The 24,048-nt window shown below is 38.5% G+C and overlaps 1 protein-coding gene across 3 annotated transcripts in view; it reads right to left on the bottom strand.

The window, feature by feature from the left end:
• Positions 1-7,292: 7,292 nt before the first annotated feature.
• Positions 7,293-24,048, bottom strand: part of NCK2 (NCK adaptor protein 2) — a 95,094-nt gene continuing 78,338 nt past the window's right edge. For all 3 annotated transcript variants that reach the window (XM_060769714.2, XM_060769715.2, XM_060769713.2), the window contains 2 exons: positions 17,783-18,504; positions 7,293-8,352 (listed from right to left, as the gene is read on the bottom strand). In XM_060769714.2, the coding sequence (XP_060625697.1) occupies positions 8,158-8,352; positions 17,783-18,504 (917 nt within the window). In that variant the 3' untranslated portion in view covers positions 7,293-8,157. The remainder of the gene's footprint in view (positions 8,353-17,782; positions 18,505-24,048) is intronic.

The raw sequence follows: 24,048 nt of genomic DNA, 5'->3' as shown, positions 1-24,048 counted from the left end.
GGCCCAGTCTGTGTATATGTGTTTTGTGTGTGTGTATGGTTTTGTGTTGTAATTTTTTTGGGCTTTTAAAGTCTCTTCTGCTGTGTTTTCCAGTGTTTTTATGAGTGATGGTCACTTGTTGGCCTGATAGGTGTATTGTGTCCAAATTTGGTGTCAATTCGCCCAATGGTTTTTGAGTTATGATAATCCCACAAATGAACATTACATTTTATTTATATAGATTGCTGGTTACTTTTAGGCCATTTGTGACAGGCTGAATGTGTGCCTTGCCCATAGGTTTTCCATGTCTGAACAGGTATTCAAACTCAGTCTATTACAGTTTGATGGCTCTCTAATCCCTTACTAACAAGCTTATGACTGAAGCTGTTGACATGTGCTGCTGAGATCCCTTAGCACTCAAAATTCGTTTCCTTCATTACATATCTATGGCTAGTTGGCCACCAATGCCTGTGACTAACTAGTTAAGTTAAAAGGATCCAGTCTCATTCAGGGGTGCATTCATATCCATGCTGCAGAACTAGTCTGCAATCACCATGCTGGCCGGCCAACAAGAGTTCTTAAAGCTCTATATGTTGATATGACACTGCCAGCACTATAGTGTCCATGGTATATAATAGGACTTAAGAATCAATTGATTTTGGTATCCAAACTCCTGAGAATACCAAGGATCAACTGTACACCCAACGCTCATCACTGGGAGGGTATTCAGAGCTGAAGAAGTCTGACAACTGGAAACCTCTCTGCAAAAGTGACATGGAGGTCTCTTATTCACAAACTTGATGGCAATTCTCAACAAATTTGGTAATTGTTTTGATTACCAAAGTAAAATAAACTTTTAAGTTATGTGTGAAGTTTCAGGCGAGATAGTGTCAGTTAATAACAAATTGGTATAATAGCAGTCAGAATCAAATATGAAGTTCTATCCAAATGTCTTCATCCAAACTCCAAAAGAAAAGGAACAGCTTCTGTCCTGGAGTTCCCTCCTTTCTCAGCCACTTCTTTTTGGTATTCAGAGAACACTCTCCGTGCAACGTAGTCAAATGAAAATGAATAATCACCAGTTTAACAAAAGTCATTAATTCCCTTTAAGTGTATTCCTGCATGAATCTATTACTTTGCATTTCACAAGCTTTCAGAGCTAAAATAAATGTTTGATGTAATATGTGCTACCTACTCTGTTTTAATTAAACAGCCTCCACAGTCTTAGTTGGTGGAATGCGTCATTAGTCAATAACACATTCATCTTCAAGGAGAAAGCTTTGAGGCCTGTCTGACAGATACAGTGGGGCCTATCAGTTAAGCTTTCCAAACATTAATGTCCTTTAATGTGATGTGAAGTGGTATCCCTACTTTATCCACCCATCCACCCTCACCTTAGTTCTCAGGGCAATTAACTAACATGCCATGTCCTCTGTCGCTGGAAAGAATAAATGATCACTTGAGGCATTTATACGCTCAGCTGAGGTCTAAATGAGCACCTAACACTTTGATGTGTACCTAACAGTAATTATCTATATTACGGCAAGTCAGCATTTCTGAAATCTGAATGGCCTGGCAAAATGGAAACGCTTCTGAAGGTCCCCAAATAGCTGAATCAGAGTACCAACCCAAATCTTTCCATCTGATGCAATACATTTCCCAGTTTCTGGCATTCATCATCATGATTAATAAATATCTCCAGGTGTCCATATTTTTATACAGTGTTTCTGACATAAAATGATTATCCTTAGCACACAGTTCTTTTCTCCTTGTTATTTGATACTGATACAAACCGACCAGTGCATACACTAGTTGTATATTTGAATATTTACAGTCATAATTAGGTACACACATGGCATTTACTCACAGGTTCTGCATATGTTTATCACAATACTATTGTCATGACAGTAGCGCCTATAAATTCCCTTACAATTCTTTAATGCAAAACTGGTATTATACAATCTCATACAAAACTGCTGGCACATAAACAGTCTGAAAAGGATAGTGTTTTGCAATAATAAAAATGCATGAAATACACAACACCCAACAGCCATGGCCAAATGTCAGTATGTTTCTAAAGGGTTTTTTTCTGCTTCTTTTTCAAGTAAGAGCCATCTTTCATTTTTCCCATATCATCTTTTCTAGCTGTTCTCCATTTATGGATCTTCCACCCAGATCCAAACTGTTTGATCCACCTTCCTTTTGAATGCAGCTCTTCTGCCAGGGCAATGTCTACAGCAGAGGCGTGGGCTTGAAAATATTATTGGATGGTATCTACTTTATCATATCACCACTGGAAAGGGCTCACTGGCATTCTGAAAACAAGGAGATCTGGTCTATAGCCGAGTTCACATGGAAACAGTAAACCATTTCAGATTCTGCTGGGGTCAGGGAGCTCCTGAGAAGATGGGAAAAGTTGACAAATTCACTAGATGCCTTCAAGTCAATTCTGAGCTGTGCTGACCCTCATAGGCTTTTCTTGGCACAATTTATTTAGCTATTGGTCACTGCCTTCTTTTATGGCTTCAATTGTGTGATTTGCCCAAGTGCATTTCCAGGGATTTAAACCCTGGTCTCGGAAAGTTCTAATCCAAAATTTAAACCATTACTACACCATGCTAGTGCTTAGAAAAAGATCTTTCCGGAAAGTTTCCAGAAATAGTTTTTATTTGCAGTGGAAATTGTGTCACAGAGCAACAAAAATTCCCGACCAACCCCATGCCTTGTTATGCAAAGTGTCCAAATTTTAACATTCAGTGGTGAGATCATAGAGGCAAGGCATTCTATTCCAAATGAAGATGAGAAGCTATCTGTAGGGAGTACCTTTTCTCCAACTCCTACATTTGAAATAGTTTAATTGTGAAAAGCACTTGAATAAGAGGGGAATTAGGCAAGAGACTGAAGGGATGATGAAAACATTACATGTCAAAACTCAAAAACATACAAAGATAAACCAGTGGTGATTAAACCATGAAGGATCCATATAGAACAAGCTGGAAAATGCTCTAGAGGCCATCCAGTCTAATCCCGTCATGCAGAAATACATCATTAAAACACTCCTGAAAGATGACCATCCAACCTCTGTTTAAAGACCTCTAGAAAGGAGACTCCATCATTCTCCGTGGCAATCAATTCCAGTGTCAAACAGCTTTTACAGTAAAGAAGCATTCAGTAATGTTGTCTTGTAATTTGAATCCACTGCTTCATGTTCTAGTGTCTGGGGCCAGCAGAAAACAAGATAGCTGGATATCCTACATGTTACCCCTTCAGATATTTAGATAGCTCAAGTAGGCCAACCTCAGAGGAAGGAAAAAGCAAACAGCATCTGAACAAATCTGTCAAGGAACCCCAAGATAGATTTGCCCCAGGACTGCTGTATGATGGAATTGACATGAGGGTATCTACTGGTCATTAGGCATAATTTGGTCTTTCTAGGTAAACCAATGCACAACAATATTCCAAGTAGAGCTAACACCATTTTCAACACAGAGTGCAGCCTTAGAAAAGCAGACTAATTGGGAAGGGCATTAAATATTAACAAATGTGTAATGTTTAGAATTTGTATTTACTAGGCAAAAACCTGACACCATGGCAGCCCTTTGTAATTCTTCACTTTTAATAATTGTTTCTCGCAAGAGCTGATTCTGTTTACATAAAAGTGTAATAGCAATGCTTAAAACAAGTTGTGAGCAGGGGGTATGATAATAGTTATTTCCCTGTGTAAGTTTCCAGCAGATCAGCATTGCTCAACCTGGGGGTCGGGACCCCTGGCGAGGTCATGAGGGGATTTCAGAGGAGTCACCAAAGACCATCAGAAAACACATATTTCTGATGGTCCTACGAACCCCTTTGGCAGAGAAGGTTGAAGATCTCTTCACCTACCTTCTCTTCCTTTTTGAAAACAGAGAGCAGCGAACCCGCGCCCCCCCCCCCCCCCACCACCACCACCACCAAAAGCCCTCCTCCTGCTGGAATTGGCTGGCCTCTCAGCTGGCCTCCCAGCCAAGGGGAGGGCTGTTTCTGAAACTCCAAGAGGAGAATGGTGAGCAGGCATGTTTGGTGCATGGCAGTGTGGTGCACATTTGCAGATGAGGGAGAGCATGCAAGGCTGGAGGGAGGCTTGTGTCCCTTCAAGGCAGGGGGAAAAGCTCCAGTTGACTGTAGGTTAACTATAAATCCCAGCAACTACAACTCCCAAATGACAAAATCAATCCCCCCCCAACCCCACCAGTATTCAAATTTGAGTATATTGGGTATTGTTCCAAATTTGGTCCAGTGAATGAAAATCTATCCTGCATATCAGATATTTACATTACAATTCATAACAGTATCAAAATTACAGTTGTGAGGTTGCAATGAAAATAATGTTATGGTTGGGGGTCACCCCAACATGAGGAACTGTATTAAGGGGCCCTGGCATTAAGAAGGTTGAGAACCACTGCTGTAGATGTTCAAACACAATACCAAGTTCATTGCCCATGGAAAAACTTTAAAGCAAAATATGAAATAAATGAGCAAAAAGGTGTTGAAAATGTCGACTGTGGAAAAATGAACCTTCTAGAGAGACTCAGTTCAGATTCACAGAAAAAAATGCATACTAGCCTTTAGAACAAGGGAGGTTTAGGAACTGAAGCCAAAGGAACAGGATGAACAATCTCCATTTCTTGTTACATTTCTTTCTGTCTTCTTCAGCACTACAATCTTTTCCTTTCTGAAACTGGTCCTTCTTTGCCTCAGAAATAGACTAAAGGATGCTGCACTACAAAAACAAATGAAGATGCTAAAGGTAAATGTTTCTTTCTCCTCTCCAAGATCAGACCATTCTCTAGAATCTTGCCCATCTTGGCAACACATTTGAAAAACATAACTTGAGAGAGGGTGATGAAAGCCTCCTCTCACAAAAAATCTCCAGTAAATGAAAGCATTCCATCCATCATAATGTACAAAACCAAGCTAGAGGTAACTGTTATCGCTCTTATCGTGCATATGTTCTGTAGCAAACACAAACAAACACAAATAACAAAGGATAATCAAAGATTTCTGAATATCTGATTTCAAGTTCAGAAGACGAGGTGGTACAGTTTTTTTTCAAGATGTTAGCACCATAGTTTCTATGTGGGGAGCTCACCTGTTTCAAAATAGCACCATGCAAAGTAAGTGTCATATAAAGCACAATATTGCAATAAGAAAATACATCATCTTCAGATAACAAATTCAGCATTTGAGATCAGTGGTAATATAAATGCACAAAAGAATTATGTGCCTCTTTCATGACTGAATCCTTTGGACAGGTCCTAGTTCAAGAGTATGGAAATATTTGGTTTAAGAAATGTGCAGTCTTTAATTTAAAAACCCTGTATAGTTAATATTGCTATTAAAGGAAGACTCGATTAAAAACAGCACTTTTATAAATCCTTCAAAGGACATTATTTTTACGATTAAATGCAGAAAAAGAAATGCTAGAAGGACTTGAATGCCAATGGTTAAGTCTAAGTGTAATTACTGAATTCACTGTTGACAAAGCCAAACTGGCACCCACTGGAAGGAATTATCTGAGCTATTTATTTTGCATTTAAAGTGTGATAAATTGCCAATTTCTAAAAAAAAATATCCAAGCCTCTGTGTCAAGAACTTAATCAGCATATTTTAAGCAATAAAGGCAAACAATTTTTGTTCTAATGAAATAGAAAACAACATAAAGAATATGGATCTATTATACAGAACTTAATACATGTTTGTCATCCCAAACAAAGATAGGATTTAATACATGAAAAACAAAACCCTTTAAAGAGTTGAGTATAATTTATAAGAAACACAAATGAAATGAAGTTCAACGGGGTTTGAACAGGAAAATATCTCAATAGAATGCAGCCCAAAATTTCCACGAACACTGTCCACTAGGATTCATATTTGGACTCATCTTGGAAAAGCTTAAAATGGCAAGCCAAAAATGAACACCAGGTACAGGTATTTCTCTCTCAGAAATGCACACAATAAAAATGAATGCCTCTGCTGAAAACAGCTGGAAACAGAGGAAGACATTTCTTTGAACCACAGTGAGAGATTATCTGAGATCAGCAGGCTCTGCTAAGGTCTCGAGGAGACCCAAAGCATACTAAATATTCACAGATGAAATCATCCAGTTACATCAGATGAGCTGAACTCATTTTAAATGAAGTGTTTATGCTTGTAGAGCTTCAACCAGTCATTAAGTGGTGGAGGTGGAGAAGAGTCGGGCCTGTGGACAAGGATCCTCTGCCAAGGGATTTTCAAGCGTCTGCCGCCAGTTCCTATTAGACAGAATAAAGGAACGACTTCCTGATTTGGCTTCAAATGTCTTTGTTCCTGACAGTTGGCAAGTAAACATATTTACAGCTATGGCACATATGCAAAACTGAGAGTACATTTGGATTTATTCCTACTGAGCACCATGAAATGTAAAGCTGCATGCCACAGCCCTTTAACTACCAGAGGAAGCTCTCTTTGACATAAATACAAGTCTGTTAAAGTAAATTACTGTAAATTACATGTTAAGCACACATACTCTGTCCCAGGATAATATACCTGCAGTGAGAATAGAAGCACCATCTTGCTGGGTTCGTCCCAAAGAACCATCCAGTGCTGTATCTCATTAGTCATAGTGCTGTGCAGATGGTGCTTTAATACAGACCTTGATGAAATTTTAAGGGTTGCTGTAGTCCTGGCACCAGCATGTCACTGGAATTCAATGGAATAAACACACAACCGTGTGTATATTTAAAGTTCTGTCTATTCATGTCATTTTTTTTTAAAAAAAATTAGAATATCAGTAATCGGTTTTATCCAACCTGTTTAAACTATTCAAACCTTACATTCAAATATAAAAATGAAAAAAAAAACCTCTATAAATTTTATCAAGCCATTACCAAAGGATAAATTCAATACTCCATCTTCATATGATACCTTTTTTTATTACAAATCCAAAAAAAAAAAAAAAAAAAAAAAACCTCCCCAAAACCCTGTGTATGTAAGTTTCTGGGTTCATCAAGGTCCTTTTTTTCTTTCTCCAAATTTCAGGAATGTGCCATCAAGCCTATATTGAAAACCGTAAGAAGGTTAGAAGAAAAAAAAAAGCATTTTCTTCATATAACATTCTGTGTCTCACTATTAATCACACCAACTTTTGTAAACCCTGGTTTTTTTTTCTGTAATGCAAATATATATAGATATATATTATATGTATGCGTGTATGTGTTGGAAGCCCAACCCACCCATAATTAGTCATGTTTATTAAACTTCTGTATTAGTGTCAATCAGCTACAGATACATATTACTTTAAGAATTAAATACATAATTGTTTAATTCAAACAAGCAGAAGGGCAAGAAGAGAAAGCATTATGTGGATGGCACATTTGGTTGTAGATTACCAAAACATTCAACCATTACAATTCAATGATTCTCTAAGTAATCAACTTTCAATGAAACATCTCTGTTGCAATTACATGTCAAAGTACGCTAGATACTTTTACTACAATCTTACCGTAGTAGTTTAAGAAGTTCTATTACAAAATGCTTTAGTTAGTGTACTCTTCACAAAGAGTCAAGGAGGCAATGTAATAGTTGAATAGAGAGTGTAAAGAGTGCTTCTAGATACTAGGAATTTCTGGAGTATACTACTTGGTAAGCAAAATAGCTACAGAACTCACAGCCAAAACTGTTATGTCTACTATATTTCACTTAGTTAGCTGCAGGTTCAGTGCATTCCAACTGTGCCCAGTCTCTCAATGAGTTCTGCTAGCGTTCTGCCAGCATGAGCTACCGGAACAATTTAACACTGTTTTGAACTGAAATACCCCTCATTTATGTGAACTAACTATGTAAACGTACACAGAAGAGAGGAGCTTAGAACCCGGGGAAGAAAAAGAGGACTTGCAATGGCCACTTAAGTGAGATTTTCAACCTGAGGGGGCATGTGAAACAACTGAACTTTTAAAAGACAAAGTAGGCAAACAAAAAGCAAGAGGCTGGGAGAGGGCAAAGAGAGAAATAATATAATCAACAGAGCAAATGTTTTAGAAAGAGGCCATTCTTGACAACTGTCTCAGACTGTTATAGACTGCTCTGTTCTATAAAAGTGTATTTCAGACCTAAGGCTTGTAAGTTATAAGAGGCCCTGGCAGGCCCAGTCCATCTTCAATGTCACTGAAGTGCTTTGATGAGATATAACTTTTCCCCATGTTCACTGGTGAAGATGGGAGCCTTTTTGTAGTGTTCCACCAATTCATCCATAGTATTAAAGCGACGCTGTCCAATGCAATAGACATTGTCCACCAGCTGCACTTTGAAATGTTTGTTCTTCCCTGATGCCTTTAGAGATACCGAAAAGTCACTGGGCTGGTGAGAGAAAGAAAAAGAATGGTATTAAACATGGTATACAAATATGTGTTTTAAGGATATGACTATGAGGTGCAGGAGCTGTGTTCTTAACCTTTAATTGTAAAAACCATAAACTTTGCTGTTGTGAGCCTTCCAGTCATTTCCGGCTTATGGTGACTTTTTTGTTGTTTATTCGATCAGTCACTTCCGACTCTTCGTGACTTCATGGGCCAGCCCACGCCAGAGCTCCCTGCCAGAAGCCATTGTCAGCCCCAGCTCCTTCAAGGTCAAGCCAATCACTTCAAGGATACCACCCATCCATCTTGCCCTTGGTCTGCCCCTCTTCCTTTTTCCTTCCATTTTTGCCAGCATCATTATCTTCTCCAAGCTTTGCTGTCTGGTGACACTAAAGTTATCCAATCACAGAGTTTTCTTGGCAAAATTTGTTCAGAGGAGGTTCACCTGTGTCTTCCCCTCTGAGGCTGAAAAGTGTGCTTTGACCAACGTCATCCAGTAGGTTTCCATGGCTGAGTGGGGATTCAAAACCTGGTCTCTCAATTCAACATTCAAAACACTATGCCACAGTAATGCTCTGCTTTTCCACCTAACTGCATATAATGTTTATGCTGGTAGTGATTTATATTTTACAAAGAGCCAACGAGGTATAGTGGCTTGAACATCAGACTAGCCCTTGAGAGATCAGGGTTCACATCTTGGCTGAATTATGGAACCCCCCCCCCCCCCTTGACCTTGGGCAAGTCACACTTTCTTAACCTTAAACAAATATCACCAAGGAAACTGTGTGGTAGGGTTGTCTTAGGTCACCATATGGCTTGAAGGCTCAAAAAGGAAAAGCACCTCAACAACACCGCACTGTTTAAACCAAAGATAAACAAATACTGAAAGACATTTATAAGTATTTAAATAATAGTGGATGGGCATATGAAGAAACAATATCACGATGTTCAATGCTATGGCCACCAGGGGGCCTTTCTTGCTTTGTGCTTAAAAAAAAAAGCACCTTTCACCTATATTGAGATGTCAAGGTTCACTCAATTTAGCATTTAACAACCTGGTAACAGAAAACATTTTCAATATCTCACAAACACAGATTGTTTAAGTCTCTTTCTCTTATTTTACTATGGACCAGAGATGCTAACATTCCTTCTAATGTCTCAAGTATTTGCCTTATTTTTGCTATGTATAAAGGTGGCCAAATTTACTATGTTTTGTAAAGTGAAAACACACTTAAGCAATGTGTGTTGTGCAGACACAATTTCTTCCTCTGTTTTCTTTTAGTTTAGAATTACAATGTTTAGCCATCAACATATACTTTTCTCTCTTTAAGAAGAGGTACGTTCTATGTATTATTTTGTACAACATTTTGTATACCCAAGTTAGGTGAATGCATACTCTAGGTCTGCACAAAAGAACAGAACTAGCAAGTTTAGTTAAATATTACCAAAAGAAAATAGTTCCGTTTCCATTGATATATGGGGTTTAGACTGTTGATAGTTCTTCTTGGTTAAAGAACTAGGTGTGACTAGCAAGCATAAAAGATCGTATCTATTCCTGAGAAAGCCTACTTGAATAGGATATTATTAGGCATATCTCATTACTAAGTTCCATGGTAATAATTCCTGAACAATACTGCATAGTTAATGTATACTTTCTCTAGAATTATCACAACCATCTCCACTTTCACTCTGAGGCAGAGCTATATTCTACTCAGAGCTAAAAAAAAAAAAAGGGGGGGGGAGGGGAGCACAGAATTTACAAGAAATTATTTTGGATAGCACTCATTTCAAGGGTGAGACCTCCTACTGATCCATACAAGTATTTTGATAATTCCAGGGATTTAACCTTCCAGTTATAGCTCTCCGTCCCAGACACATTGTCTTCCATGTCCAACCCACTTTCTCAAATTGCCAGTCAGCTTACACATTTTTGGCTTGATCCTCACATTGTGTAGAAACACGGATGCCAAATATTTACGTGCTGTTTTTGTAATGTAAGCTTTCCCCTCACTGTCAAACTATACGAAGTCCAACGAGGAAGGGGAATGGTTTGGTATATAATCAAGAAGAGATGGGTTTTAAACATTTCATTAGGCGAAATGCAATAGGCAATTTTAACAAGGATTTTCACTGGCGTTTTCTGGCCACAAATTCTAGTCTCAGAAAAATCTCTAAAATTTCAAGAGAGATGAAGGAAGGTATCCCTTAATTAAATCAACAACAGCTCTCTGGCTACTGGAGCTTGATTGAGGCCTGACCCTACATTAGATAGCACAAAACATGTATGTGGTACTAATTTCTAACTAAACAAAACTGTTGCTTGGATGGAAAGAATTCTACTGATAAGTATTAATGGCGAAGAACAGCTAATGTGACCTATCTGGATAGAAATGGTACCCAATGTGCCTGTTACTGTAGTGCTGCCTACTACTTAGATTTCCAATAATAGGAAATCTAAGTAGTAGGCAGGAAAGAGAGATGTAGAATACTAGAGATCAGAAAAATCTGTATTGGGATCTACATTATAAATACATTCCAATTTCACAGAGTATAATTATGATAGCCTTATAAACAAAGCGAAGTGGAAAACAAAACACCATATTATGGCTGACGTTTTTTGTCTTTAACAGATGCCAGTGACTGGATGGGTGTAGGAATCAAACTTTGCAAGAGATATACAATTGCTTCATTTGGAAGGCAGACATAGAACATGGAGCAGTTTTTTTCTGCCATCTGCAAGTAGTTTTTGCTGAAGGGGTGACATAAAAACAATGAAGTGTAAGATTTATTACTTATTGTTATATATAAAACACATTACTTTTCCTTTCATGGTATTATCCTTTTAGGACCATATACTTTTAAAATATTAAGCCAAGGCCTTCTGTAGTTATTTTAACAGAATTGTCAAAAAGGAGAACATGAAGATCTCAAACAGCTGCTCTGAGGCTACTGCCCTCCTCCCTATCATGGGCTCATATTTTAAATAACACAGGGAACAGGAAGAAAATGTAAAAGTATTAGGGGTTATTTGTTCCTGGTTTCTTCCACCTGCAAATATTCCATTCAATTAAAGCTTTTAAACATCCCTTTTAAAACCTGAACATTGTCATTCTATATACTGCATGGAGGTTAAAGGCAGTCTAAAGCAATTCCCTGCTGTCTTCCTTGAACTTGTTCCAAGGCTGTTTATTTTTATATTTTGTTCCTCTTTGCCTTTTTTGTTTCAGTTCTTGGCAGATACTTTTTGCTCCTTTTCCCAGTGGACATAGCTGCTACAGATAGATGGCTCACACGCAATCTTTCCCAGGCTTAGACCTCTGGAGTTGTACACAGTGCCCATAGGCACTTTGGGGCCACGTCTGAACCAGTTGTTTGCTATGGGTCACTACCTATCAGTGGCACTTTGAAGACTTTGCCTGCACTGCAACACAGGGCTCATCTGTGTCATTTGCACGAATCAACTCTGAGAAAATCCATAAAACAATATTTTGAAAGACTTAGAAATTTTAAAAAATCCTCCCATTTCTCAATGATAAATTATGTTTCTTGTTCAAAACACAGCTACTCCAAGCAATTATGTGCATATGCCATCTTATCTTAACTGAAAACTTGGATGTTCCAGCAAGTTTTCGGCTAACCCGACGTGATGATGTTTTGATCATGGATTAGCAATCTCGGACAACGAATTGGATTGTGACTTTAATTATGAGATGTTCTGGTCTGTATTGGTGGCCCAATACTATGTATGTATATGTATGTATTTTATATTTTAATTTTATATTTTAAATTGGAATATTGTAGTTTTAAATATGCTGTAAACCGCAATGAGTCGCCGTATAGGCTGAGATATTAGCGGTATACAAGTGTACCAAATAAATAAATAAATAAAATAAATAAATATCAATAGCACACAAGTAGTTTTCCTTTGTCAACAATTTAAAAAAAACGAAGACTGATATTTCTGTAATTTTGATTATATTTGACTGCATATCACTTGATTACACATCAAACAACTGGAAAAATTCAACCTTACAAGTCCGACTAAAGCAAACAACCAACAAGAATAAGAAGCAATAGAAATGGCAGAATAGGAACTTTAATTCTAATGATTTCAGAAATTTTCCAAGAGGAAAAAAGTGGATATTAAGGGGGGAAAACAGAAAATTGAGTGTCCAAAAAAGACCATACACCTTATACTAACCATGTGAATTTAACCCTTAACAGATAAGAGGTGGAGATATAAATGACCTGCAAGCAAGCTGAACCAACAACAGGAAACAGGCAAAACAAAGTTGGTCTAAAGGAATTGGTTATTTTAGTTTGTCCCTTAGTCTGTTTTCTACTCCAATTACATTACCTCTTAACCATCACTTCTTTTTTTTATCCGTACACTTTGGGATGCAATTGTGAGTTTGCCTCAATTGCTCACTATCTCTCTTTTTGACTTGCTCTGTCAGTCTATCATGCCTCTTTTCTATCTATGACTGAAACTTCTGCCATGTTACACGAAAACCTCATTGGCTCATATCAATATTCCACACCAAGTTTTTCAAATTGACCTAGTTTTTCAAATTGACATCAGGGATCACAATTCTACCAGATTCCTGCCAGGGCTTTCAACACTCCTTTGCTATTTCCAATAGCTAGTATGGTTTCAATGTATAAACTCCCCTAAATCAATGCCAAAAGCAGTCTTACGCCCAGTCTATTTGTAGAAGTAATTTTGATGCTGTGCAAGTCCCCATAGGTTCAAAATAATCAATAAGTACTATTAAAGACCAAGACAGTGTGAAAAGGGTAACATATTTATCCACATCAACTTACCCAATGCAATTTTACTGAATAAAACTAGTTGGAAAGTACTTGAATATTACAAGCCAGATGCTATCCAGTTTGACTCTCAGTTCTCACACCCACTTCAGTCTGCAGGCATTTTTACACACTAACGCAGAGCCTCTGCCAAATGTGTGCGACTCGCACAGCACCTTTCCTCACAAGGTCTCATAAACCAGAAACTGATTCTGCTTTACATTTCTCACATAGCTGAAGTCTTCATAGCTCTTATAAATAGATGCTTCATTCATTTTCCCCACTTTCCAGGCAAAATCTATACACATAATAAAAGTGAAAATACGTATGTATGTGTGTGGCTGGGGTGTCCACTTACATAGACTAGGTCTTGCCTCCACAAACAGCTATAGCTCTCAGGAGACACCAAAGGCCCTCCCTCCAATGACACTGCAGGTTATAGTGAGTGTCATCAACATGTACAACCCCTGCCAATGTTCTCCACAAACACCACATTGCCCACCACCCAAGTGAAGGCTTTCATACGGGGACAATTTCATCCTAGAATTTATGTGTTTCCTCCACCATGGACATTCCAGTGTTTCTTACTCTCTCCACTGGTGTGGAATGTGCATGACCCTATCCACTGCGTCTCCCTTAACCCTTTCCTATTCTTTTCTATGACACACAGCAAACAGAGGAATTGATCAGCAACTGAACATACGAAATAGGTTTGGGGAAAATTCATCATGATTTATAGTTGTAGGTACTGGGATGTATAGTTCACTTGCAATCTAGGAGCACTCTGAACTCCACTAACAATTGACCTGGAACTAACTTGGCACAAAGAACCCTCATGGCCAACAAAACATACTGGAGGTTTAGGAGGGATTTATAGGAGTTGGTAGTTCACCTACATCCAGAGCACACTATGAACCCAAGCAATGATGGATCTGGACCAAACATGGCATGCATACCTTGGTATGCCGGAATTTGAATACTGGTGGCTTTTGAGGGGAATTGGTCTGGACATTTTGGAGTTGTAGGTACTGGGGTTTATAGTTCACCTGCAATCAATCACCACTTTGAACTCCACCAAAGATGGAATTGGACCAAACTTCGCACCCAAAGCCCTCATGACCAGCAAAAATCCCGGAGGTCTTTGGGGAAAATTCACCTGGATCTGGGGAGCTGTAGTTCACCTATATCCAGAGAGTACCGACAGTTTGTGCAGGCCATATATTGGTTTAAAACAAAAACAAAATTTGTGTTTAGACTTGGGACTCATCTCCAAGATCTGCATTATGTATATGCAAATATTGTAAAATTCAGAATACTCCTGGTCCCAAGCATTTCAGATAAAGGATACTCAATCTGTATTTAATTTGCATTTTACTTGCTTTTCTGGCTTCATCAGTAGTCAGGTAAACAGAATCCTGACTAGTTTACAATGAAGCCTATCAATAGATCCCAATCTTTTTTTTTTCTGAATCTGAAGCCTACCAATAGATTCCAATCTTTGCATAGGTATCTGGAAGACAAGACTTTATAAACTAGCAGAAACATGGTCGTTTGTGTTTTCTCTTGGCTGACAACACAAAACTATACTCTAAAATCATGTTGCTTTTTTGTAAACTAAAGAAATACACAAATAAAGCAAGCAAGCAAGTATTGGTTTGGTAATAGAAGGGAACTAAGGGGACTCCAAAGTGCACCAGGAGGTGGCAAGTCAGTATTGGTGCCACACATTTGCCATCACTTGCAGAGTAAAACTAGGACTAAAGGTTAAATATCTCATTTAACCTCCTAGTCTACTGCTGTAAAATAGATTGCAAACATGTACATGCCCCCCCCCCCACCATCTGCAGCCCCATCTAGTATAGCTGGTCTGAATTTCATACCCTGTGAACATATGGCGTAACATTCAAGTACACCAGGATGCATACAGTCTTTATTTTATTTATTTATTTAAGACATTTATATGCTGCCCTCCTCACCCCAAAGGGGACTCAGAGCGGCTTACAAGGTATATATTATATATTATATTAGCATAGTACAATATCAGCATTAAACATTGCTATATTGCACCATACCACTATTCGTAATATTATTAGTAATAGTAATAGTAATATTGCATGTAATATAAATATATAATTATATATCATATTATTATTTTATTGCATTATATTATAATATTATAAATATTATATGTATGCATATTATATTATATTATATTATAATATTATATATATATATATATAATAAGAATAGCATAGGAGCATAGGGTCCCCCGCCCCCCCCCTCTCTTCACTCTGGCCCAGAGCGGCAGCTGGTGCTGGGGGGGGAGGGGTCTCCAGCTGATGACATAGCCAGGAGACAAGATGGAACTGTCCCCTGGCCTCCTCTCTCTTCACTATAACACACACATTGTCCTTGATGGGAGAGCAATTGGACTAGGTTGGCAAGCATTTCTTTGTTAGAAAAAAAAAGCACAAATTGGATCCAGTTATCTGGTACACAACCAAGATGTCTCTCTTTACCCCCATAGTGGAAAAGTGGTGGGAAATGCTGATAAAAGGTGTATGTTTTTAAAATTGCAGTCCTAATACAGTCTAGACTTATACATTCATAAACTTGGAAGAATATTATCTGGAGAAACATACAGCCCGAAAAACTCACAGCAACCTAATGATTCCAGCCATGAAAGCCTTCGACAACACTATGTATTCAGAAGGCTTATGTACTTTTTTCTAAGGCTTATTTACAGGTAAGAGTGGCACTGCAAGCTACACATTTTTCAGACTTGAGGAAGAAACACAAAACTTTAATGAGCAGATTCCTTTCTGCTAGATTAAGCTTTGTAGCAAAGTCTTTTCTCCGGACTAGACTTTGCTGCTTATGTTGCCAAATTCAGAATCACAGGAGAAACGTACATAACATTCAACAATTTTAATTTGCAGAGAATACAAAATTACTCAGTAGAATATGATGTTTATAAACTGAAACTCAGATACCAATCTGGAGATCCTTCTACACTATAGAATGAATGTAGTTGACACCACTTTAAACTGTCATAACTCAATGACATGAAATCCTGGGATCTGTAGCTTGGTGAGGCACTAGAACCCTTTGGAAAAGCAAAATGAAGATCTTGTAAAACTATACTCTCCCAGGATTCCCTAACATTGTGCCATGGCAGTTCAAGTGGTGTCAAACTGCATGAATGCTACAGTGTAGATGCACCCTGGACAAAGGAAGTACTACAATTTAGAAAGAGTGTAGTCAACACTCCGCATTCAGTGGGGTTAGGGGCACTGGGCTTCTGTGAAGGTAAAAAAAAAAAATGCAAATAAAGAGTCATATTGGAGGACCAAGAGATCCCTTGAAAGAAAATCCATGGACAATCATATCTGCAATAATCAAAACCCCCAATATGGAGGGTCCATTATATCAATATAGGTACTAAGATATGATGGGATTTTTACTGCAAAAAGCTATCTTGGCGAGTTATTCAGGGCTGCTTCAGACCAAGTCCATTTTGAAGTAGAAGTTGTGGAGAGGTCTAGCGTGAAACCCACAGGAAGTGGCTGTCTAAGAAGAGCTGAAAGTTATTCATCTGTATCCAATGACAGCTGCTGCTGCAATAAATTAATCAGCCTCTAAGATGCAACAGGATTCTTGGACTGCATTGTTCTGCTCAGTTTATTTTGAGCACATTATAATCCCAAGGATGGTTTGGATTGAAATCTTTGTCTCTGGTGCAAAAAACGGATATATGTCTTCTTCTTTAGAGGTTATTCAAACTGATTTATATGAAAAAGCCAGAAGCAGGAAAAGTAAATGTAAATAAAGGCAAGAGGAAAAAACTATTATTATTTTGCTTTGGCAGAGCCTTCTTAAGATTCAGAATTCACTTCATAATCCTAGAATTTCGAATGAATAGTAACAGAAAGAATACAAGGGAGGAAATGCCTAGACAGTTAAACGCATTCAGAAATGCACCAAATGAAAACTTTCCCATGATATCAACACAGCTGGACTTTATTACATGAAATAATTTTGGGCCCAAATCTTTATAGAAATCTTTCCTTTTAAACAGAAATATTGTATTATGAAATCTGATGTAATAACAGAACTACACATGGAATTTATCGAAGTCATTTTCAACCCTAAAATGAACCTATTACAAGTTGCATATCTCATATTCATATTTTGAATTTTTCCAGATTTGGGAATATTGTACTTATAATTAAATATCTTGGAGAATTTAAACACAAATTCACTGATGTTGCATATACAGTTTCTATACATAACCTGAAGCTATTTTTCTACATAATACGTTTAATAATTCTGTGTATGAGAACAATTTTGAAGTTATTTGAATTTTTGAATTCTGGAGAAAGGATGCTCAACATTTGTGGGTTTTTCTTGCCAAGTTTTGTTCAGAGGGGGATTTACCTTTGTCTTCCACTGACTTGGCCACGTCTTGAAGTAGCTTTCCATGACTAAGCAGGGATTTGAACTCTAGAGTCATAATTCACCACTCAAATCACTACATCACACACCTGGCCTTATGCAAAACATTGCAAAACCAAATTCAAGTATGTTGCTGCATTTGGGTTTTTGACACAAGCTCCACTTACCGAAGATTCACTATCTCTGACGAGGAAGTCCCCTTCCACTCCTCTCTCATTTAAAGCACATTCTGCCTGATGTCGAGTAACATTCCCATAATACCATTCTCTTCCTGCAAAGCGTCCAGTAGAAGAAGGCCCAGTATAGCTTATTGGGGGTGGATGGGAAGTGTTCATAGTAGGACCATCACTTAAGATTATTACATAGTTTTTGGGAACAAGACCAATCTGCCCTCGAGAATTTTTACATTTCCACCATTCTGGGTCATTTTCAGGTTTCTCTATGACTTCCATGGTTTCACCTTTTTCAAAGTTGAGCTCTTCTTCCGTGACAGAACTGAACGGATACAACGTCTGAACAACATGAAGTACTTTCATGGCCTGGCCATTACTCATAGATGCCCCTTTTCTCAAACTTAGAAAACTCGGTGAATCAGCAGTTGCTTCCTCAACTTCCTCTACTACGTAGTTTGAAGGAAACCAGCCAATTTGTGCATTGTAGCTCCCTCTCCACCAGCCGTCACTGCATTTTTCCATAACAGTAACTCGAGATCCTTTCACAAGAGACAGTTCGTCCTCCCTCTCTGCCACATAAGCAAATTTAACATATGCTGGGATGTTCAGGTCATAAATCCGATCAGCACTACTGCCATTGGAGGGGTATTCTGCATCAGTACTAGGGGTCGGTGAAGCATCTCTGGCACTGGTCTTTCGTTTCGTTTTGCCCAAGCCTGTAGAAATAAAATTAAAAATATGTTACAATAAATATAGAAGTTTCAAATAGACATTCAATAAAAATAGGTCACTGATCCAATTCAGAACTGGGGAGAGGGGAATACATTGTTTCCTAACTCCGTCAACAAAGAATTAACACAGTGAAGTCTAATTATAATGCCAGAAAACCTGTCAGGGGGGAAAAAGGCCAACATCTTAACTGCTTATGAAGTTCCCTTTCATCTCAGAAGGGTAGCCACTAAATTAAGCTTTGATGTGCCCTTTCCATATATTTCTTTCCAATGTCACTAGAGACTTAATAGACACAGAGAATAGTAAGCAGTGTGGAAAAGGAAATTCTATTTTTATAACCAGCTGTGCCTTAGGTTGCACTGGGGGAATAACATATCTTAAAATGTACCTAGCCAGTTTTTCTTTTATTTGCAGCAAGTTAAAAAAGGGACACGTTAAAACCATTTTATCTGGCCTCTTTTTGTCACTCAGTTCTTGACTCCACTGCAATATACTACAAAGAGATAATTTCCACTAAGAAATAGTACATGCAGTTGGCTTCCATATCCACAAATCCTGATTTTGTCATATATACAAACTGTCTCATATGTTGATATGTAAGTATACCCTACTGTAGCCTCCCATCATTTCACAGATGCTCAGGCTCACTCCGGCATTGGTTTGAGCCGTTTGCTATTTTACTACTTAAAATAGCTTAAACTTCAATAGATTTTGGTATCTACAGAGGTTCTAGAACCAAACCCCAGTAGATACCGAAGACCAACTGTATACAGAAACATTTATTCTTATATATTTGCCGGAATGTTTTAGCACTAAAAATGTATTCAAATAAGCACAAGTCCATTTATGCATTCTGTCACGTAGTAAACTTTTATAATCTTTCAACATGTAACCACTAATTACTAAAAAAAAACAAAAAACAGTAAGTGCAATATTCTTCAAATATGGTATTTCAAAAACCTGCAATGAAGTATTGCTGGTGCCCTAAAACAGCAATGCAATGTCCATCATATCCAGCTACAAATATTCACTTAGAATGTCACTGAGATAAAAATCTAGCACAGAAATAATTCTTTAGCACTCCATCCACAAACTCACAATCCATGCCACGGAAGGTAATAAACCTCATGTGGCATTTCAATTAGGCTGCAGGATCAGTTTGTCTTGGGACAAGCAGAATCCAAGTTTATTTTTGTATTGTATGTGTATGTGTGATGTGTGTGTGTGTGTGTGTGTGTATCTATATATATAAATCTGTTAAGTTGGTTCAACCGGACAGCAAAACTCCACAACCCCCCAACGAAACTGTACCAAAATTGCCATGCCCATAACACAACCCACAAGGTACAAACATATCTACTCAAAATGAAAAACAACACAACAACACACTCACAAAACGGCAAAACAACAAAACTCAAAAAACCCCAACGAAACTTAACCAAAATTGCCATGCCCATAACACAACCCACAAGGTACAAACATATCTACTCAAATTAAAAAACAACACAACAACACACTCACAAAACGGCAAAACAACAAAACTCAAAAAAAAACCAACGAAACTTAACCAAAATTGCCATGCCCATAACACAACCCACAAGGTACAAACATATCTACTCAAAATGAAAAACAACACAACAACACACTCACAAAACGGCAAAACAACAAAACTCAAAAAAACCAACGAAACTTAACCAAAATTGCCATGCCCATAACACAACCCACAAGGTACAAACATATCTACTCAAAATGAAAAACAACACAACAACACACTCACAAAACGGCAAAACAACAAAACTCAAAAAAACCAACGAAACTTAACCAAAATTGCCATGACCATAACACAACCCACAAGGTACAAACATATCTACTCAAAATGAAAAACAACACAACAACACACTCACAAAACAGCAAATCAACAAAACTCACAAACCCCCCAACGAAACTTAACCAAAATTCCCATGCCCATAACACAACCCATAAGGTACAAACATATCTACTCAAAATGAAAAACAACACAACAATACACTCACAAAACGGCAAAACAACTGAGCATGCGCATTGGTGCCCAGCCGCAAGTTCCCTGGCGCGCGCACACAGTTCCCTCTGCGGAAGCCATGCCCACTCCAAGCCCCGCCGCGCCGCTTCCCGCACACACACACCCCCTGCTGCACGCACACACACAACCCCACGCTCCATCACTCCCCCCGCCGCACACACACACGCAACCCCACGCTCCATCACTCCCCCCACCGCCACACACACACGTGCAACCCCACTCCCCCCCGCTGCCGCACACACACACGCAACCCCACGCTCCATCACTTCCCCCACCGCCACACACACACGCACAACCCCACTCCCCCCCGCTGCCGCACACACACACACACAACCTCACACTCCATCACTCGCCTGCCCCAATCTTACCTCCTTTTACTTCACGCCACCTCCAAACCCCACCCCGCCCCTTCCCGCCCTGTCAAAATCCAGGAAAGACAGGAAGGAAGGAAAGAAGCAAGAAAGAGAAAGGGAGATAAAGAAAAGGGGAAAGGAAGGAAAGTTAGAGAAAGAAGGAAGAAGAAAAGGAAAGAAAAGGAAAGATGGAAGGAAAGAAAAGAGAGACAGCAGAAGAGAAAGAAAAAGGGGGAAGGAAGGAAAGAGGTAGAGAAGGAAGAAATGAGAGACAGAGGGAGGGAAAGAAAAAGGGGGAAGGAAGGAAGGAGAGAAGGAAAGAAAAAAGGGAATGAAGGAAGGAAAGAGAGAGTGAAGGAAGGGGGAAGATGTAGAGAAAGAGGGAGGGAAGGAAAGAAGGAAAGAGAGAAGGAAGAAAAGAGACCAGAAGAGAAAGAAAAAGGGGGAAGGAAGGAAGGAGAGAAGGAAAGAAAAAAGGGAATGAAGGAAGGAAAGAGGGAGTGAAGGAAGGGGGAAGATGTAGAGAAAGAGGGAGGGAAGGAAAGAAGGAAAGAGAGAAGGAAGAAAAGAGACCAGAAGAGAAAGAAAAAGGGGGAAGGAAGGAAAGAGATAGAGAAGGAAGAGGAGAAGGAAAGATGGGAGGGAAGGAAGGAAGGAGGGAAAGAAGGAGAGAAAGAGGGAAGGTTGGCCACAGCAACGCGTGGCGGGTAAAGGTTGTTATTTCTATTATTATGATGCTATTATTCCTATGAGACCCTTTTAGGGGGAATGGGAGAGGTGTCAGGTCCCAGAGGCAATGCATTGCATTATTGTTATTGTTATGACGGTGGTGAAATAAAAGGAAATAAAAAGAGAAAGAAGGAAGCAAACAGGGAGGGAAGAAAGGCAAAGGAAGAAAGGGGGAGGGAATGAAGGAAAGAGAGAAGGATGAAACTAAGTAGTGAAAGAAGGAAAGAAAGAAAGAGGTAGAGAAGGAAGAAAGGAGAGAAAGGGGGAGGAAAAGGGGGAAGGAATAGGTAGGTACCTCTCTTTCATAATAGTCCAGATATCTACCTCAACTTTGATAAGTTTTACTATAGGCCACAGCAACGCGTGGCAGGGCACAGCTAGTATATATATATATATCTTGTAAGCTGCTTTGAGTCCCCTTTGGGGTGAGAATGGCGGCATATAAATAAATAAATAAATAATTTTGTAGTCAGCTCTAGATAAACAAGGACGCACAAATCCATATTCACTCTTACTTTCAGCACGTTGGGTAGGCAAAAAAAAACAAACAAAAAAAAAGGAAGGAAGGAAGGAAGGAAGGAAGGAAGGAAGGAAGGAAGGAAGGAAGGAAGGAAGGAAGGGTCCCAGCCTTTCTCTTTTACCTATGATACTGGATATAAAGTTTTTGGCTTAGAGAAAATGTGAACAGACACAAAAAGAACAGATGTGAACAGACACAAAATGATGAAAAGCTAAAATCAAGAATACTGCTGCATTTTAAAAATAATCCTTTTCTGCTCAATGATGTTTCATAAGTATCAATTTGGTTTGACTGCATCACATCTTAATTACACACCAAACAGCTCAATTAAAATGCTCATCTAGAGTCGCTCAAGACACCTGACCTATTCTTAGTCACCAGGATAAGTAATGCCTGTTGTTCAAAACAGAGGCAGAAACAACAGCAGCAAAAGACTAACATGTATATACAGATGCACAAGCGTCGTCAAATATTCAAATGAGCAATGATTCTGCTTAAAACATTTGTTCTATTCTGTCATGTTCCCTTTTCCTTGTTTCTGAGTGCTTATCTAAATCGTTGCAACAAAAGATTTTGCTATTCTGAAAGCCAGTGTCTGTGCACCTTGGCAAAGTGACAACATGAAACCCAGCTATTGTGCTGTGATACAATTCAGGAAAACAATTCTACTTTTTATAGAATAGAAAACTCCATGCTCCTATCCACAATGAAAAATTCCTGTCTCTGCAAATGAACAATATCTCTGTATCGACATACTGAATACAGTATTTAAAAAGTAAAGGTAGAAATAAGAAAGATAAAATGTTATGAAGAAACTGGAAGAAAAACAGAAGTCTGTGTTGTTAATCAGAGCACTTCCTTATTCAACTGCAATAACTGTGCCACTTACCCTTCAAATGTCTAGCTACCTCTTGTACATATTTCCAAATTATTAGACCAAGTCTGTACTTCTATCACCAATGTTATTAATATCAGAGGTACATGATACAAAAAGTCACAAAGAATGAAACTTATGATATCACACTATTGATTCAGATGTTACAATACTATAATTAAGGAAATATATATATTTTTAAAATTCCATGGATGGTGTTACAGGATTATGAAAGAGTAATTTATGTCAGAACTCATACACCCATTTGGCCACATACTACGACCTTTAATATTAATTGTTTGGAAAGCCAGAAAGGTTTTTTTTAACATAAAGGAGCACGAAAAAAGCCCACACAATGTTACTTGTATGAAGAAAGCCCACACAAAGTGACTTGTAAAAATAATGCTTATCATTATGACAAACAGAAGAAATGTTAAAAACAAAAATGGGTGTATGGCGCAGGGACCTCAGAAGGGTTTCCTGCCAGCCACCTACTGCTATGGAAAAATGAACTCCGTGCCTATGTGACACTCAAGATCACAAATGAGAAAAAAGGCAGTATTTAACTTCACTGGGGATAAATGGATTCAGTGAGAATGAGAGCTAATTGGGAATTATGCACTTTGTACAATACAACTGATGCAATTCTGATACTATATTCCCCTACTGTTATGGTTTTGCACTAAGCCTTAAAATATCTGAAACAGGTCAGCCCCAGCTCATTCGGTACCTTCAAATTCGGTCCTACCAAAAACACCTTCTCAGCAGTATGGATGGGGCTGCCAGGCAGAAAACACTGAGGTGAAAATCAGTACTTTTCATTCTGTATATTCTGATAACAGGTAAAATATCCCTGTTCACATAGACCTATAATTATAGTCTGCAGTATTCCACTTGTGCTGAACACATGTTTATATATAGGAGGTCTGACCTCACCAAGCTTTTGCATTTTTTGGGTTTGTTTTGGCACATTTGAAGGTTCTGCTGACAAGC

This window comes from Anolis sagrei, chromosome 3, assembly GCF_037176765.1.
Source record: "Anolis sagrei isolate rAnoSag1 chromosome 3, rAnoSag1.mat, whole genome shotgun sequence".
Taxonomy (NCBI): Eukaryota; Metazoa; Chordata; class Lepidosauria; order Squamata; family Dactyloidae; genus Anolis; species Anolis sagrei.
This window is presented reverse-complemented; position numbering and strand designations above follow the sequence as displayed.